Genomic DNA, 18216 nt, shown 5'->3' with positions numbered 1-18216 from the left:
ATTTTGCTAATTACATACCTTTTTTCCATATTTCTAAAAGCTTTTACATAGAAATAGGTCTCGAATTACGCGTTTTAATTTTTAAAAATTTACATGTCTGGATCGACTCGTTGGAACCTGGTATACCCTCTTCTCCACAAGTAATGGGTATCAATATGGGTCGGTTTCGCCCCAAGTGATCACGACACGTTCGCATCACTACTAAGAAGTGTCATGCGGTGAAAGCCGTAAAGAGCTGCGATGGTCACACTGTTTTTGATGCAAAATAAAATAATGACGCTGACATAGAATCGGATCTAGGGATCGTATGATGGATAACAATGTAGAGCAATTAGCAGCAAAGAGCCAAACTGAACTAGCCGAGTCCACAGCAGCAGCAACAGGAACACCAGGAGCAGGTGGAGCAGTAGTAACCGTGGCAAGTGGACCCGGACCAACGCCCGGCGCAAACTCCTCGACCTTTTGGAAAAACAGCGGACGTCGAGTGCCCGGACGGCCCAGTCCCAAGCGGGAGCTCGAGAAGGCGGCGGCAGTTGGGGTAGCGGTCGGTCGCGGCGCTGCCCCCGGATCTGGTATGGTGTCCACCTTCACCGAGTACCAGAAGTCGGTGAGCGATGCCTGGGACATGGGTGACGACGAGTTCTGCATCATCAGCAGCACGGAGGCGGCTGCCGCGGCCGTTGGAGCTGGCGGTGGTAATGGTTCCGCAACCCCGATGGTTTTCCTCAACCTCTGATCCTGTTTTGATCCCCCAACAGATGCGGCTCATTTCTCCCGGCAAGTGTCGCAGACGGTGGCTCTCAACGTGATCGAGACGCACTCTCGAAGCAACCAGAACCATAATGCATCCCGGTCAGCAAACGAAAGTGGCGCAGATGTGGTCCCAGTCAGCAGTAGCTCGACGGACGACTGCAAGGAAGACCGCAGATCTCTGCCGGACAGTAACGAAAACAGGTGAGCGGCGCCAACTCAACTGGGAAGTCAAAAAGAAAGTTGAACCCACTGCGTGCAGTTGTGCAAACAAGTCAGGGGTGTAGAGCGGATCGAAACCGCTTTCTGAATTATTTCCTAGGTGCTATTTAAAAAGAATTATCGTGTTTATTATCAAAGTAGAAATTAAAGATATGAACCCAAGAATTCCGTCATATAAAAGTTTAAATACTACAAAATTAGATTCAATATTTAAACGAAAATAGAAGCCTTTAAATTGTTTTAACACTTTCAATCGTTTTTTAAATGTTACAATCATGATAAACATGTAATTAGGTTAAAATTACCTATGTATGTTCTTAATCCTTATGGGCGCTCCCAATTTATTATTGCCATTCGCCACGTTTTAACGAATATTAAGCAACTTGGCAACCGCTCCTGAAGCATTTCCCTTTCTTAACTGATAGCCACTCCCAGCTCTTCCAACAGAGCAATGTCGGGAGACGCGGAACCAAGACCGAAAACAATCAAGACCCCAACAGTTAGTAATATAGATGGCCATTTCAGATCTAGATTGAGGAACTACCCGGGCAGACCGCAATTGCAGAAGATAAGCTCGAATTGCCAGGACAGTGAGTACGAAACGAAAATTGAAAAATTCCAAGTGGTGCTAGACTCGCCTCAACTAGACTTGGTGGCTCTCAAGAAGATCAGTTGGTCTGGTGTGCCTCGCAAGGTGAGAATTGAACGATATATCGTTGTTTAATAATAAGCAAATAATAAAACCGCACTCCAGATGCGCGCTGTCAGCTGGCGACTCCTTTCGAAGTATCTTCCGCCTTCAAGTGAGCGAAGGATGGCGGTGCTGGAGAGCAAGCGGCAGGGCTACCAGGACCTCAGGCACAACTACTTCCGGGTGGATAGCCAGGATGAGACGCAACAGGACACATACCGCCAGATCCACATCGATGTGCCACGAATGAACCCCCAGATTCCGCTCTTCCAGCAGCAGCTTGTCCAGGAGATGTTCGAGCGCATTCTCTTTATCTGGGCCATTCGCCATCCTGCCTCCGGCTACGTGCAGGGCATCAACGACCTGGTCACGCCCTTCTTTATCGTCTTTCTACAGGAGGCCTTGACGCCGAATACGGATCTCGAAAAGTACGACATGTCCACGCTGCCCGAGGAGACTCGAAACATTATCGAGGCGGACTCGTTTTGGTGCTTATCTAAGTTTCTCGACTGCATTCAGGATAACTACATCTTTGCCCAGCTGGGCATACAGGAGAAGGTTAACCAACTCAAGGATCTGATACAGCGCATTGACGGTGAGTGGGAATGCTGTACCTTTGGCAGTAGATAAACGTCACATCAAGATTACCTTGCAATGAAGGTGATCAAATATAGATAGAGATATGTTAATGCTCTTGTGATAAGATAAATTGGAAGGCATGGGGCTTGTGTAAGCAAACAAAAGCCTCATCAAAGTCAAGCCATTTTGATGTGCCCCGTCAAAGATACCGAAGATGCTTTAAATTTTACAAATTTACACACGTTTTTCTAGGAGCTTATATGGTGTAAGATAGCTTTTGGTCAATAGGCCATGACACGTATCAACATTATTATTATTGCTAGTGTTCGGAACAGATAAAAATAATTACTAGATAAGTCAATTGGACATGCAACCTACAATTGCCGAGTGATGATAATAAATTGTAATTTTTGTTTTCAGTAAACTTACATCGTCATCTACAGGCACATGGTGTCGACTACTTGCAATTCTCATTTCGCTGGATGAACAATCTGCTGACACGCGAGCTGCCGCTGCACTGCACCATCCGATTGTGGGACACATATCTCGCAGAGTCCGACGGCTTCGCCCTGTTCCACTTGTACGTGTGCGCGGCATTCCTTCTGCACTGGAAGGAGCAGCTGATGCAACAAAACGATTTCCAGGTGAGTCGCCAGGCGAAAAGATGCCCTTCCTGCAACGTCTACTGATCATTGCCATCTTGCTATGTGTTAGGGTCTCATGTTGCTGCTACAAAATCTGCCAACACACAACTGGTCCGATCGACAAATCAACGTTCTGCTGGCCGAGGCATTCCGCCTGAAGTTCACGTATGCGGATGCGCCCAAGCACTTGGAGACGAAGAGTTGACAAAAGCAACACAAACAACGCATATACGTAACTTAGAAGTTAGTTTATTACGATTTGCGGAATATACCTACACAATACACGTACGCTACATACATCTAATAATTATATACAATTTGTTATTTAGACGTTCCTCTCCGTTTGTTTTCATTTTATGTCGTTTTCGTTTTGTATTTATCAACAATCCGTACGTAGGCAACCGCTAAACTTCTGCGCTTTTTGTACATAAGAATCAAAATTCAAAATACAACTTTACACGTTCAACGGGTCGAGCAGTTTCAATTGAAATTTGTCTTTTATAAAAACAAATCGAATCAAATGTAATGAGAACTAAATACTTTTTCCATGTGAAAACTCAAATTAGCCTAAACAATAAAGATGAAAAGCTATAGTTAATGATTACACGAAGAATTCAACAAGCAAACACTTGGTTAAAACAATAGTGTTTGCTTAAAGCCCCAACTAACTAACAGCCTGATATTTCTAATTCTGTCTATCGGCGATGTGCTTTAGCTGCTTTAGCACCGTCTCCAAAAGCTTCTTCTTGTCATTCTTTCGCACCAGCGAGAAAATGGGCTTCTTGTCCGCCTCGCGAATCTTTTCTAGTATCACAATAATAGACTGAGGTTGCACCAGATGGTAGCGGTTCTCTTGCTTGCCATAGTCATGGAAATACGTGCTCCATTCCTCTAGGATGAGCAGGTCCAACAGCTGACGGTTACGCAGGAAGTACTTGCTCAGCTCTCCTTCCTTCAGACCAGGCACGGGTTCCGAGGCCGCAAAAAACTCGCACTGCATTAGATCCAGGTTGATTTGTGTGAGTGCTCCAGTGGAAATCTGCTTTACATCCTCGTCATACATGATCGAGTAAATCTTCTCTGCAATGTGCTCGAAGGTGCGTCGGCAGGCCGCCTGGGCGATGTGGGGCAGCTTAAAGGCAAAGCTGTCAAAGGTGCTCTTTAGGTAGGAAATCATGTCTGTAATGAAGGCGGAGGCTATTCCTGGTGGCTCTACCAGTAACCAGTCATAGGCGCTTAGCTCGAAGAACTCATCGATCTTCGAGCAAATACGTAGGCCCACTTGCTTCTCGGCGTCTTGCCGGGCCACATGGAACATGGCCGATGGTGTTTGAGATACACTTCTCTCTGTGTTGGTCATGTGACACACGAACTCGTCCAGAAACGGTCCTGCCTTCTCCAAGTACTGCGTGTCGATTATGATCTGGATGAGCTGCGTCAGCGTGATGCTAGGCTGGCGGAACACCACAGATAGACAGCCACTGAAACTTCGCGTGAGCAGAAGATTGGCCGCCTTGCGCACCATGGCGGCCACCTCGTTGGGCGATAGGGTGAGCTCCTCGGCGAACTTCATGCAGGCGTACATGAATTCCTTCGCCTGGTGATACACCTCCGGCACCATTCTCGAAAAGGGGAATTTCTTCGGAAAGGGAGTGTTTTCAAGCTGTTCCGAATGGAAGGGGAATCGTTCGATGATGCATTCATACTCTTCCGTGTTTTGCACAACCATGGGCAGAAACTGTTCCTTGTCGAGAATTTCGCGGAACACATGCACCCAGCGTTGCAGTAAAACCTGAAAAGGAAAGCCAAGAGTTTTACAAACAAAAGAAAGGCTTACAGAATTTCTCAACGCTCACCTCATTATAATGATCCCGCATGTTGTGCAATAGTTCCCAGAGGATGTTCACGGTGTAACCGTAGCACTTAAACGTATTGATGGACAGCATAATGAGGTTCTTAATGCGCAGAAGGATATTAGGATCGGTGCAGGACGAAGAACTCATGCTGATCTCGTTGACAAACTTGGTTAGCGAGCTGGACCACAGATCCTCCAAATAACTGCTGGTCACGACATCGCCCGCCGTGTTTTTAACGTGATCCTCGACCACAAAGAAGCCAACGATGGCACATATGTACGTTTTGTAGGCCTCCAAATTGTCGTGCATGTTGGGCGGGGGTTGAAGCACCAGTTTGGCCTGATCCCTGCGCTGCTGACGGTAGTCCTTCTCGAAGTATTCGCGCTGACCCAGCACCATGTAGATGTGTAGGCAGCGATAGATGGGGGAGAAGTCAATCAGGTCCTGAGCACTAACGTTGGCACCATCATCATCCCCGCCAGCACCTGCTCCGCCGTCTTCGCCTCCATTCATCTGCTGCATGTGCTCGGCAATGATGGCGTTGATATCACGCTTTTGCAGCTGTTTTGTGTGTGTGATGGCCAGCTCGCCGATGCGGGGCGAAAACTTGCGGATGTTCTCGAGGAACTCTCGAAAGTCCGAGGCGGAAGAGCGACGGATGTTTTCCTTGATTATGGGAATCTGTATCTGCATCTGGGTGGCGAATCGATAGTTGTGTGTCTTCAAACGCGTTAGGTGCTCCGTCTCCAGCGTCTCCAGAGTTCTCAGCGCCTGGTAGTACTGCTTGTTCTTGGCCTGCTGTGTGAACTTCATGTAGCACTCCAATGCGGGCAGACAGGATTTGAGTGCCTCGATGGCGCTGGCCAGATTGGATTCGATCTGACGAGCACGCACTAGATCATTGCCCTGCTGAATCAGCGAGGCGCTGATCTGGCGAAGGGAAGTGTCCAGGGAATGCACCTCGTTGTGCAGCTGCTGTGCCTGCGTGCGCACCTGGAGCAGCTCCTGAATTGAGTCGATGAAGCCCTGGTAGTACAGATTGCAGATCCGCTCGATCTCCTTGTCATGGCTCCGTATACGCTGCTCCAGTTGGTCGCCAATCTGCTTGGTGTTGTTGCCTGTTAGGAAAAAGGGAAATGGGCGTAAACACAGTGAGCAAATTGCTTATATTCGCAGTCACCTTCGAGGATCGAACGGAATGTCGGTCCCCAGTAGTCGTCCACCGCCTCAATGTCTTGCACGGTCACTTTGGACATCTTAAAACGCTCTTTTTCCTCTTCTAAACAACTTTTTACCAGAACTTAATGAGCAATTATTTCGCCGACTTATCGGTGTGGTATATCGAACACTTACTAAGTGTTATCGAGGTTTGACGTTCGATAACAGACGATAACAATATTAGGCGGTATGTTTTAAATTATAATACAAAGTTGTGTCGCAGAATATCCGACATCATAAACATTTAAAAAAGTAATTATCACCAGGATTGTAATAAAATAAATAATTCAATCAAATGGCCAAAACTAGCCATCAAATTATAAGCATAATTAACAAAAACCTAATTTCATAATAATGCTAACCGGTTCTTAACTATTTAAGCAAAAGACTTTGTTTTGTAAAATAATTGGAAAATAATTAAAGATTTAAGGCATTAGCCAATGCTATTAGTTATGTTCGCCTACATGGGTAATTTTGCTTACAGAAAAGTAATTAAATACAGATGTTTGAATAACTCAGTTTTGCGCCCTTTTTTCAAATATCCGCAGCAAGCAACAGGTTGGAACGCCGTCTGCTCGTTGTAGGCCGCCTTGGAACAGCTGTTGCTGTTCAGCTTTCACTTTGGCTTCGCGTTGGCTGGCCGCTTCTCGAGAGGGCCAAGAGTTGTCGGTGGAGTTGTGGTTCCGTTGATACAGTTATGTTGCAGTAACACCCGTACACGCACGCAATCACGGCACAAGCTAACACCCGAAATCAGCAAAGATGGCCGACCTACGGAGTCGCCACAATGGAACCGCTGCCGTGGAGAAGCTAAACCACAGCCAAACCGGAAGCCACCATCACAACAACAATAAAGCGCTGGATAAGGAAGCATCGGAGAATGGAAAGCCGGAGAAGAGTGATCCCATGATATACATAATATTCGTATCGCTGCTCTTCGACTTGCTGGCCTTCACCATTATTCTGCCGCTGCTGCCCTCGCTGTTGGAGCATTATCGCCAGAACGACAGCTCCGGCCTGTATGCGGTGCTCACGGATCGGGTGCGCTGGTTCCAGCAGCTCCTGGGCGCCCCGGATCGCTACATATCGGTGCTATTCGGGGGCTTTCTCGGCTCCATGTTCAGCTTCCTGCAGTTCGTGGCCAGTCCGATTGTCGGAGGACTTTCAGACTACTACGGACGAAAACCAGTCCTGGTGACTTGTGCGGTAAGTAATCCCAGTGCTCAATACTTTAATGTGCACTAAACTAGTCTTGTTAGTTTCCTTTTTGACTTGGACAACATTTCATGCAATCACGAGTTTTATCCAAAAGCGTGGAAAATCGTGAAATCGTCCAATTCAAACTCCTTAGCCAAGCCCCAATTTAGTAAACCCTTCTTAAGCCACCTGTCTTCTTTCATCTATAGAGTGGCATTGCGTTATCCTATCTGATCTGGGCCTGCTCCAGCAACTTTGCCCTGTTCGTTTTGGCCCGCTTCGTGGGCGGCATTAGCAAGGGCAACATATCGCTGTGCATGTCCGTCATTACGGATGTGTCCAGCGTTAAGACCCGTGGACGCGGTATGGCCCTTGTGGGCGTGGCCTTTTCGCTTGGCTTTATTGTGGGACCCATGATTGGAGCCCTGTTCGCCATATTCTCCGATAAAAGTGGAAGCACTTGGTTTGTGTTGCCTTCTCTGCTGGCGTTTGGCCTGGCAGTTGGAGATCTTGTGGTCCTGGCGTGTTGTCTGCGGGAAACGTTGCCCAAGGTGCGTATGATTGTCTAAATGAAATATATGCCCAACACAATTAATTGTTTCACCTTTTCGCAGGAGAAACGTGTTAAGGAGATATCATCTGCACTGTCTTATGGCCTGCAGTTGCTCAACTTTTCGGCCATATTTAGGTAATTCAATGTTTTAATTAGCATGTCTCGAAAACCTGTCGTGTGATTAAATCGAATTCGTCATACGGTGAGAACTGCAAGCCACCCGGACTTGCCTGACTGGTTTGATAGACACTATTATCATGCCGGGTTCTCGGACACGTTTGTTTGATTGCCTTATCAGTTGGTAAATTGTGGATTGCTTCTGATTAATGGTAGTTACAGGGAATGTAGTCCAGTTAGCTAGAAGATTATTACCAATGATTATGTCTGGATTGTACAATCATATTTCAAAAGAATTCTTCCACTGCCAGATTTGCTGCCATCAAAAATGTGCCCAAGAAAGACATTGCCGCCCTGCGGTCCATCGGCCTGGTATACTTCTTGTATCTCTTTCTGTATTCCGGCTTGGAGTTCACCGTCACATTTCTGATGTACCACAAATTCGGTTACACTTCGATGGATCAGGCGAAGATGTTTTTGACAACGGGTATGGAAGCAAGTTGATAATCGACAATATTCCCAATTTATTTTGTGTCTTTTCCTAGGTGTAATCATGACTTTGCTGCAGGGATCGGTGGTCCGACGGCTGCCCGAGGCGAAGATCAAGGGCTATGCCATCTTCAGTCTGTACCTGATTGTACCCGCCTTCGTAGTAGTCGGCCTGGCCGAGGGCAGTCGGATGCTCTACGCCGGTATGACTCTATTCGCAATCTCCACAGCCTTCGCTGTCACCTGTCTGACCACACTCGTATCCAAATACGGAAACGATGACCAGAAGGGTTCAGTACTGGGCATATTCCGCTCACTGGGAGCTTTGGCTCGAGCTCTGGGCCCCGTGGTAGGATGCATTGGTGAGCTCCTCAGTTGTCCTATGATTATACCTTCTCTAATCTCTTTAATCCTTGATAGCCTTCTGGTGCGTGGGCTCCAAGATCACCTATATCGCCGGCGGACTTCTGCTCATTTATCCAGCCGTGGCCTTGCAACGCGCTCGCATTTAAGTGCAATAGGAACAAAGTTTTTTAACTCACATGAGATCAACGGAAGTATTAGCTGCACATTATACTTAATTTATCGTTTTTTACAAGTATTTTATATTAAAATAAACACATTTTTACTTCGATTTGTAAACAGGGGTTTTTTACTTGAGATCGGAATGTTTTCTATTTTAATTAGTTTTTTTAATAAGATACTATATAAGAAACCGTTACTGCTACTTAGAGAACTATTCTTTTTAGGATTGAAAGTTTTAAATATTCAAGGCATTTTGATTTGGGAATAAATTAAATGTAAATTAATTAAATGTGGTTGCATTATCCTTAGAATATGTGTTCAGTTTTTTTTAAATACGATAGTCTTGTCAGGATTAAACGAGAGAAGTTCACGATAATTCGTCTGGTAACACTAAAACATCCATCTCGGTGATATAGTGATGCAAGTCGATGTGAAAACATCGATAATGATAAATGGTGTTTTAAAATAAATCGAAAAACTTCTGAAAATAGAAACAAACTTTAGATTTATTTTCAAAATTTAATGTGTGAAATAGACAATTTAACTTAATACGGCAAGGCTAAGTCATGTAACATTTCTAAAGTTTTTGAGTATAAAACAATGTTCATATAAACAAAAATAAAAGTGATATTTATATTTAAAATGTAAAACATAAGCTGGGCACAAAAATTTACTATCGCCTTACATCGCCATTAAGAAAATCGATAAGTATCGCCGAAATAATGTCGATGTACCGATGTTTTTCAACATCTCTAGTCTCGTTGGAAATATAACGTGACGTTATTGGGAGTGACTAAGTTTTCGTGTAAGAGAAAATTGCAAATAAATGCGCTGCAAGCAGCTGCAAATGTCTAATTAATACTGCTCTGATTGCCGGACAAGTCCTGCCAACATTTTCGAACGCAACCGAGCTGGAAGAGCAACCGATTTCGCCACTTAAATACTGATATATACACTTTTCTCTTTCTTTACAACTACAACTGCAAATAAAAGTGTAAAGTGTGTGAGCCAACGACAAACGCATTAAAGAAATCGGCGGCGCGCAGGGATTATTGGATTTCGTTTAGCACCCGCACACACAAAACAAAAAGGACGGAACTGGATTTCCAAAGGATATCGAACCGAGCGAGCGATAGCAAAACAAATTGAGCAAAATGGGTGCAAGAGAAGACGAGTACGATTATCTGTTCAAAGGTAATTATAAACATGATACTAGCCGCTGGGTGATGATCGCCGAAGGTGGACCAGGAGAGGAGGAGCCGCACTTTCAGGCTCTCTCCTCTCCCTCCCGTGAGAGACAGTGGTTCAATGGCACTAATTGAAACTAATTGGAGAATAACAAAAAAGTGCACTCGAAGAGCCCAAAGTTCATGTGATGGTATGTGGTGTGTTTGTTTGCGTGAGTGTCATTAATTCCCAAAATAAGAAGTACGCCCCCCGAGTTTATTGTTGTTGCTGCTGCTGCTACTGCTGCAGTTGGATGCCCTTTGATGGCTCTCCCGCTCTCACTCCGCCTATCTCCATCTCTTTGGGGTTCTCTTTCGGACTGGAGTACGCGTACTTTGCCGTTAACTGCTTGTTTTGTCATTACAGTGCCGTTGGTCTCGCCACGTTGCATACAAAAGCCAAGCAGATCGTATTTATAATCGCTTTGTAAAGTAGTTTTTAGGCTTGCCCACCCACTCGAAATGCTAAAGTGATTAGATATCCAGTAAATGGAGCGAGAGTGTGGGTATTATGATTTCTGTACAGCTGGCTTTTGCAATGGTTTCTTGTAACTTCGTTTAGTAGCTCTCCGCTCTCTCTCTCGCGCGCTCTCTTTTTCACCCGCTCTCGATTGAAAGTTTGGAGCACAGTAGAGCAAAATGATGTATTTGCAGGTAGAAAACAAGACCTTTATGTATATGTATATGTATGGACAGAGGTCATAAATTCTCAGCTCTTCTTTGTTCCCTTCATTTGCTACTACGCCATAAATTCCAATTGCGCTTGGAAATCTCTGCTATCACAGCTGAGCAACTGTTGAATGTCATTAATGAAAAGTGACTGACACATATGTATATTTTGTGAAATATTTAAAACTTAATCTCCCGTTTTTTTTGGGTTAAGTATCCAAAAAGTTAAAAAACATCACCATAATAATGCGTCAGTGTGCGGTATGCATGATGAGGCCTCAAATTTCACACATGAAACAATATTAAACGGGCATGACTCACTGCCAATAACTGTTGAAGAATTCCACTCACCGATAAGCGCATAATCACATAACCGAAAGTGGGCCGTTTCGGGTTATTCGAGCCATTCCCACTACTAAGTAATGACCGTTGATTACCACTCCCCCCCTTTTAATTTCTCATCGCATCCGCTTAACTAAGTGCAATTTCTCTTTGAAGATCGTTATTAGCGCTGAGAAAGAGAGTAGAAAACAAAGTGACTCAGCTCTCTCGCTGATAACTGTAACCACGCTGCTCCCAGCTGTCCACACTGAAAGAAAAACCTGTTTCTCTAACATTGCTAGCTATATTGAGTCAAAAACCAGGACATAAATTCAAAAGTCTTTCCCAATTTCTAGTTCATATCTTAATGACATTGCAGTCGAAACTTCGAACTCAAGAATCAGTTCTCATATGATACCATTTTACTATTTGAATTTTCTCCGTGCAGCTATGACCATAGCGATAGAGCGAAAAGGTGTTTGATGAGTTTTAGTTGTTGTTTTCTGAATGGATTAGCAAACATGCTGAATCAACAATGTCCGAAAAGGGTGTCAAAAATGAAAACTAATAGACAGACAGACAGTAAACACAGTGTCTAGATATCAGTTAATATAAATTATAGCCAACAACTCTGGCTGCACATGAGAAACTTTATCAAAAGGAAATAGAGTCATAAAAAGGTCAGTGGATAGTTTTATCGGGTAGCATATCAACTTGGGATGCTTGTTTGCTCACACAAATATCCCCCACTCAATTATCCAAGAAATGTTTGCTATCGGCAATGAAGCACAATAACACGAACTCCCAAACGTCGACTGCCCCAATCATAAAACATTTCTTTCCATGGCCTGAAATCCCCCGAGCATGGCGGTTTTATGTACTCGCTGACCTTGGTGCGCCGTGCCAGCGGCGAAAGGAGGACATGACCTAGCCGGGCCACCAGCGACCATTCTGTCCGGCCGTAAAACACAAGACAGGGGCCACGCCACGCCACACCACACCACACACCCACATAAATTATGCAACTGGGGGTCTTCGATTATCCAATGCCAATGTCGATGTCACTAATTCCCTCTAATCCTTTGCAGTTGTCCTTATCGGTGACTCCGGTGTTGGCAAAAGTAATTTGCTCTCACGTTTCACGCGCAATGAATTCAATTTGGAGTCCAAGTCGACGATTGGCGTTGAGTTTGCAACGCGCAGCATAGAGGTGAGTACGCTGGCCAAGAACTCGAGGGTGGAGTGGCCCATCGAGCTCCACCCCCAACATCTACCGCACCGCACCCACAGTGGGGGAAGTCACGGGTGAACTTGCGTGTGCGTTTCGATGGGAGGACACGTAGTTGAGGCGTATATCGGAAAATTGGGGGGAAAAGTTTGTTCAATTTGAGTAAGTGTCGAGAATTTCACTAAATAAAGGATTGCCAATTGGCTTTCTTGCATAATTTCGAAAGCCATCCTGTGGGATTAGGCAAAATGTTGACATCATAGTTTGTCACTTGTGCTAAAATAACAAACTTATGTGGTCAATAACAATTAAATATTTCGTATGTATAAGGATTTGTGTACAATAGTACTTTGTGCCATCTGTTCGAAGGATTTGACAATATTTAGTATATCAAATGGGGTTCTAATGAATACAACCTACGCCAGCTGCGCGTAAATTTCAAAAATTGTGTTCTTTTAGTAGAGTTAAAAGCCTATCCATAAGTCATATTTAGGTTAGTTAGGTCTGAATATTGAATCCAAATGCTTGTATGTATATCAATTTTCAAAGCGAATGCGCCGCAAGCATTTCTTGGCGAAATTGCCAATTACTGTCACTATTCTAATGCAGTCCTTTGTTTCGTCCTTCCTGTCCATCCAACGCAGGTCGATGGCAAAACAATTAAAGCGCAAATCTGGGATACGGCCGGCCAGGAGCGTTATCGCGCCATCACCTCTGCCTACTACCGCGGTGCCGTGGGGGCCCTGCTCGTCTATGACATTGCCAAGCATCTGACCTACGAGAACGTGGAGCGGTGGCTGCGGGAGCTGCGCGACCATGCCGACCAGAACATCGTCATCATGCTGGTGGGCAACAAGTCCGACTTGCGGCACTTGCGCTCCGTGCCCACGGACGAGGCGAAGCTGTTTGCCGAGCGCAACGGCTTGAGTTTCATAGAAACCTCGGCCCTCGACTCCACGAACGTTGAAACGGCATTCCAGAACATACTCACAGGTAAGTCGGTCATGATAACTTAGCTAGTCTGCTTTCGAACTATCGATCGGCATACTGTAGATTGAATGCTTCATTGAAAGTCAAGAGATTAATGATAACGAAGCTCGACTAATGGACTCTCGTAATCCCGTTTCAGAGATCTATCGCATTGTGTCGCAGAAACAGATCAGAGATCCGCCGGAAGGCGACGTCATCCGCCCGTCGAACGTGGAGCCCATCGACGTGAAGCCGACTGTCACCGCCGACGTGCGCAAACAGTGCTGTCAGTGACCGCCCCAAGCAATTTTCGCTATTCCCCGCAACCGCCAGAACAGCAACATAAACAAAAGCAACAGCAATTACAACTACGACTACAAGAGGAGCAGCAGCGGCCAGAACTGCAACACCAAGATCAGAAGCAGTGCACACCCGATGGACCGCACAGGATGTCTATGCGTTTGTCAGCCACAGTTTGTCATGTGCGCATAAATTGATAAATCAAATCAAATCAAATCGAAGCCGCCACTCCACCACCAACACCACCACCACCATCAGAAGCAGCAGCAGCAGCAAAAGAATCGAAAGCAACAACATCCGGCTGTAGTTAACTGCGGTTTAAACTGAAGTTTTATATATACATACAGAGCAATGAGTATCGCATAAATCGACCGCCGCGGAATGAAAGCAAGCAAAACTAAACACTCCAAATTCAGTTTAAGCTGTAGAACTATAATTTATATAAATATACATATATGCTAATATTAAAATATTAATATTATTAATTTTTCGCAACATAAATATATAGTTGTAATTTCGCGAGCAGAACAACAACAAACAACCGGAAATTCTTCGACTTAAATGCAAATTCATTACCACAGCACTGCAGCTCGGATTTTCTTCTTCGGTTTGTCGCAACATTTTAAACGATTGGCCACTTGGTAAAACTAGCTGATAAAGAGAAATCAAACAAGAACAGTTGTAAAACTTTAAATGCATAAATGAAACGAAATAACATCATTTGTGTTTGCTATGTTAAGTGTGATTAAATAAATATAATTTAAATAAAACAGAAGTGGTTTTCATTTGGCGGAAAATCCAAATTTAAAATTGGATTAGAGTGACCAGAGGCGGACGTTGTTTGAGCGCTCGGTATTTTTCGCGCGAGCAGCCACACTGATCCCAACACGTGCGGGAGAAAAGTGAACAAAAACATTGAAACATGGGCGGTAAGAAAAAAGTGCATCCGAAGACGCGCACGGCGGCCTTCAAGGCCAGCGAGCCGAGCGAGATCGTGGAGGCGCCGCACTCCTTCGTCATCCATCGCGGCCTCGCCTGTCCGTACATCATGGACCTCACCCTGGACTTCCGCCGCATCATGGAGCCCTTCACGGCCAGCAATCTGCGCGAGAAGCGGATGAACCGCATCAAGGACTTTGTCAGCCTGAGCAGCTTCTTCCACGTCTCCCACATGGGCATCTTCAACAAGGCATCCACGCAGCTGTCCTTCAAAGTGGTCCGCCTGCCGCGCGGTCCATCGCTTACTTTTAAGGTTTGTTTGTTTTTCGCTTAGTTCCACTGGGTATTTGACCGCGAAGTTATCCTTTGGCAGGTTCACCAGTTCACCCTGGCCAGAGATGTGATCTCGCTAAGCAAAAAGCAGATGATTGACAATGATCACTTCAAACACGCTCCGCTGGTCATCATGAACAACTTCAGTGGCGACGGCAAGCACCTTAAGCTGATGGCCACCACGTTCCAGAACATGTTCCCCTCCATCAACTTGGCCACGGTCAATATCGGCACCATTCGTCGCTGCGTCCTGTTCTCCTACAATCCGGACACGAAGCTGGTCGAGATGCGTCACTACTCTGTGCAGGTGGTGCCGGTGGGCTTGAAGCGGGCGGTCCAGAAAATCGTCAAAGGAACGGTGCCCAATCTGGGCAAGTGTAAGGAAGTCGTGGACTTTGTGATCAAGTAGGAAATGCCCATTTGTTCTCATTCCATCAAGTAATCATAATTTTGATTTTCAGGGACGGCTATGCCTCCGAATCAGAGGCCGAAGATGACGAGCAGTCACACGTGGTGCTGGCACAGACTCTTAAAAGCAGGGGCAACTTGGAGGACAACAAGAGCTCCATAAAGCTACACGAGATCGGACCTCGTCTAACCCTGCAGCTCATCAAAATAGAAGAGGGCCTTCTGACGGGCGAAGTTCTGTATCACGATCATGTGGTCAAGACAGAGGACGAAAAGGAAATCCTGCGCAAGCTGGTCGAAAAGAAGCGAAAGCAGAAGGAGCAGCGCAAGAAGGAGCAGGCAGAGAATCGTGCCCGCAACCTAAAGCTTAAGAAGGATGAAAAGTGGGCTGCCAAGAGGGCGGCAGAGGGACGCACTGATAGCGACCCCGAGGATGATGCGGAGTACTACAAGGAGGAAGTCGGCGAGGAACCAGACGAAGGTGAGTTTTGCTACATGCTGCGAAGAACATAAACTATTGTTTCCTTTGCAGAACTCTTCAAAATGGAAGCGAAGTCCTCCCGAAAGCGGCCTAGTTTGGGCGGCGGAATGAAATACAAGAACAAGCGGGCTAAGCTGGATACCAAGGACAAGAATGACAAATCTGACCGCAAGGACAAGTACGATCGTAAGGACAAGTTCGATCGCAAGGACAAGAAGGACAAATTCGACCCCAAGAACAGGAGAGCCAAGTTCGATCCCAAAAACAAGCGCGCCAAGTTTGACAACAGAAAGAGTAGAAAATCAAAGTAGTACATTTAACATAAGCTATTTTATAAAGACCGTTGGTTAGCCCGACATCGCGATGTTATCAATGGGAACTAACTAAACATACGCTGCACTACCTCCTTGTAATGGGCATTGCTATCCTTCCAGCTGGCAGCGATGTTGTCGCGCAGCTTGCTGAACTCTCGCTTCTCCTCGTAGTTGGGCATTCGCTCGATGGTGGCCTGCGCCTTGGCGAACTCCTTCAGGTGATAGTAGGCCAGTGCACGCCGGTAGATGCTCTTCTCGCTGGGGCTCTCCTCCGTCTCCACAAACTGCGTGTGGTAGATTACATGCTCGTATCGTTTCTCCTGCAGCAAACAGGCGGCCAGGTTGGTCTGTATCTGGATGAAGAGCGCCTCCACTGCCGGGCCGTTGATGCCATTGGTCTTTTTGTTCAGTTTGTCGAAGGGTTTGTAGGTGATCAGCAACTTTGCGGCACGCACAAAGTAATCAAAGGCGAATTTCGGGAACGTCTTAAAGGTGGCCACGCCGCTCTCCTTGAGACGCAGTGCCAACTCATATATCTCTGCAGCGCTTAGCTTCTCCACCTGAGTGTTCTTCACAATCTTTTCCAGCTTCAGTTCGAATTCAATCCGTTCGCCGGTTTTGGTCGTGATGCTACAGGCTGCCGTTTCACCAGGCACAAATTGCTGCAGCAGCAGCTCCAAGTAGCAGTCCACTGCTGTCAGGCTGGTGCCCATTTCCAGGCTGTGCTTTTGAGGATACGTCGTGGCCTTATCGCTGGCCAAATATTTGCTAGGTCGTCCACCCAAATTGGCGGCTTTCTTGTTGACACTGAATTCCACCGTACTGATTATCGTGGGCTTGTCCATTTCGGTGAACTGGAGGCCAATTACCTTCTTGGCCAGACCACGATTCTTGTCCTCCCACTCTGTGCCCACGTACCAGTCCATTTTGGAGTATTTGCAAATTGGGAGCTTCGAAATTTATCAGCAAACAAACTTTGTGATTTGGCGATGTGACCAGAAAACCGTCAAAAATGTACCTATCGCAAATTTCACAAAAAAATACCTTGTTCTCACTAGTTCAAAAATGTAATGCGTTGACTACGCATCTATTTGCAAGCAATTGAGTTAGTCGACCATCCGATACCCTGTACGCAGCTAGTGGGAGTGCGAAGGAAAAATTGGTCAACAATCTAAAAGAAATTCTCAAAGCTTCGGAATTACTATAATATGCGGTTATATAATCTTATAAAACCTGCGAATCCAAATCTTGTGTTTTTAACGTCTCTATTTTTTTGAAAACAAAAAAGGTAGCATGCATTTAACTAAATAACTGAAGTTATTTAGTAAAACTTTGTATTACCCAGTTCTGCTTCATTAAATTTAATCCATTTGTTGAGTCCATTTAAGATAAACAATTTTCTAGCATTTATACACAATTTATTATTATTTCTAGTTATGTTACATATACTAAGCCAATTCGCGCACTAGCAGTTGCTCGGCCATCGTTTAACAAGCTGCCCTCTTTCCACTAACAGTTTTACATAATCCGGAGTATGTGTTCATATTTGATCAACTTTTGTTAAAGTAAAACGTTATGTACATACATTAGTTAACGCGGAAGCGGCGTGATCGTGATCCAGATCAAGTATAGCATTGGAACTTAACTTACAAATAGCAATACATATAGTAAAATATCCATTGATCACAATCAACGAACGGTATACATACATATAATTATATTGTTGAAACTGCCTGGGAATTTGCTATTTTCTACATACATCGGTATATCTAGAATCTATAGTTTGCATAGATCAATCAATAATAGAATCGGTTATATATTGCAGTACAATGGATCCATTTTCAATTCATCTTCGCTCGAAAGATGTGCAACTTCCAGTTGCAGACACTGCTGCGTGTCCCTCTTTACACAATTTACTTTTCATTTAAATTATTTGTATTTCGGTTAACTTAGATTACAATTGCCAATAAAATACTAGGCTTAGATTTACTTTACAATTAACACAAACATTAGGCAAAAGGCGCGTAAAATAGGTTACAAATGTGCAAAACGGCAATGCGCTTTGTCAATTTCAATGATGCAACTCTAACTAACATTTATGCTAAAGACTGATTCTTCTGGCCGCGCTGAAGATTCCTGCTGCGATTCTTGAGGCGGCAGCTGCCTAAACGCGATACGTGTGTATTT

The 18216-nt window shown here is 45.1% G+C and overlaps 6 protein-coding genes across 7 annotated transcripts; 4 read left to right on the top strand and 2 right to left on the bottom strand.

Moving 5' to 3' along the window:
- The first annotated feature begins 218 nt into the window (after positions 1–218).
- Positions 219–3484, top strand: LOC6727240 (TBC1 domain family member 22B). 2 transcript variants are annotated; one of them, XR_005544328.2, is made up of 7 exons: positions 219–695; positions 759–954; positions 1498–1666; positions 1727–2258; positions 2663–2886; positions 2957–3171; positions 3284–3484. XR_005544328.2 is itself a non-coding variant. In XM_002102596.4 (6 exons), exons 1-6 carry the CDS (start codon positions 308–310, stop codon positions 3089–3091), a joined length of 1644 nt encoding a protein of 547 aa, XP_002102632.1. In that variant the 5' UTR covers positions 219–307; the 3' UTR covers positions 3092–3216. The 2 variants fall into 2 exon arrangements, 1 of the variants encoding a protein (XP_002102632.1); XM_002102596.4 differs by lacking the exon at positions 3284–3484 and having other exon boundaries at positions 2957–3216.
- Positions 3116–6105, bottom strand: LOC6727239 (exocyst complex component 6). The gene is made up of 3 exons (XM_002102595.3): positions 5923–6105; positions 4743–5860; positions 3116–4678 (listed from the first exon to the last, which is right to left on the bottom strand). The coding sequence occupies exons 1-3, from the start codon at positions 5996–5998 to the stop codon at positions 3572–3574; spliced, it is 2301 nt and encodes a 766-aa protein (XP_002102631.1). The 5' UTR covers positions 5999–6105; the 3' UTR covers positions 3116–3571.
- A 437-nt stretch (positions 6106–6542) lies between these two features.
- Positions 6543–8950, top strand: LOC6727238 (major facilitator superfamily domain-containing protein 10). Its single transcript, XM_002102594.4, has 6 exons — positions 6543–7166; positions 7367–7708; positions 7772–7845; positions 8139–8314; positions 8373–8678; positions 8737–8950. Exons 1-6 carry the CDS (start codon positions 6723–6725, stop codon positions 8826–8828), a joined length of 1434 nt encoding a protein of 477 aa, XP_002102630.1. The 5' UTR covers positions 6543–6722; the 3' UTR covers positions 8829–8950.
- Positions 8951–9499: 549 nt separating this feature from the next.
- LOC6727237 (ras-related protein Rab-11A) lies at positions 9500–14024 on the top strand. The gene is made up of 5 exons (XM_016175780.3): positions 9500–9646; positions 9835–10035; positions 12146–12267; positions 12930–13278; positions 13415–14024. Exons 2-5 carry the CDS (start codon positions 9996–9998, stop codon positions 13546–13548), a joined length of 645 nt encoding a protein of 214 aa, XP_016033742.1. The 5' UTR covers positions 9500–9646; positions 9835–9995; the 3' UTR covers positions 13549–14024.
- Positions 14025–14400: 376 nt separating this feature from the next.
- On the top strand, positions 14401–16071 carry LOC6727236 (protein Peter pan). Its single transcript, XM_016175781.3, has 4 exons — positions 14401–14806; positions 14867–15231; positions 15288–15715; positions 15767–16071. Exons 1-4 carry the CDS (start codon positions 14477–14479, stop codon positions 16024–16026), a joined length of 1383 nt encoding a protein of 460 aa, XP_016033741.1. The 5' UTR covers positions 14401–14476; the 3' UTR covers positions 16027–16071.
- LOC27208103 (peptidyl-prolyl cis-trans isomerase CPR6) lies at positions 16027–17052 on the bottom strand. Its single transcript, XM_016183728.2, has one exon. It carries the CDS (start codon positions 16953–16955, stop codon positions 16095–16097), a length of 861 nt encoding a protein of 286 aa, XP_016033740.1. The 5' UTR covers positions 16956–17052; the 3' UTR covers positions 16027–16094.
- Between the last annotated feature and the right edge of the window lie 1164 nt (positions 17053–18216).

The sequence above is a fragment of the Drosophila simulans genome, chromosome 3R (genome assembly GCF_016746395.2).
Source record: "Drosophila simulans strain w501 chromosome 3R, Prin_Dsim_3.1, whole genome shotgun sequence".
Classification (NCBI taxonomy): Eukaryota; Metazoa; Arthropoda; class Insecta; order Diptera; family Drosophilidae; genus Drosophila; species Drosophila simulans.
This window is presented reverse-complemented; position numbering and strand designations above follow the sequence as displayed.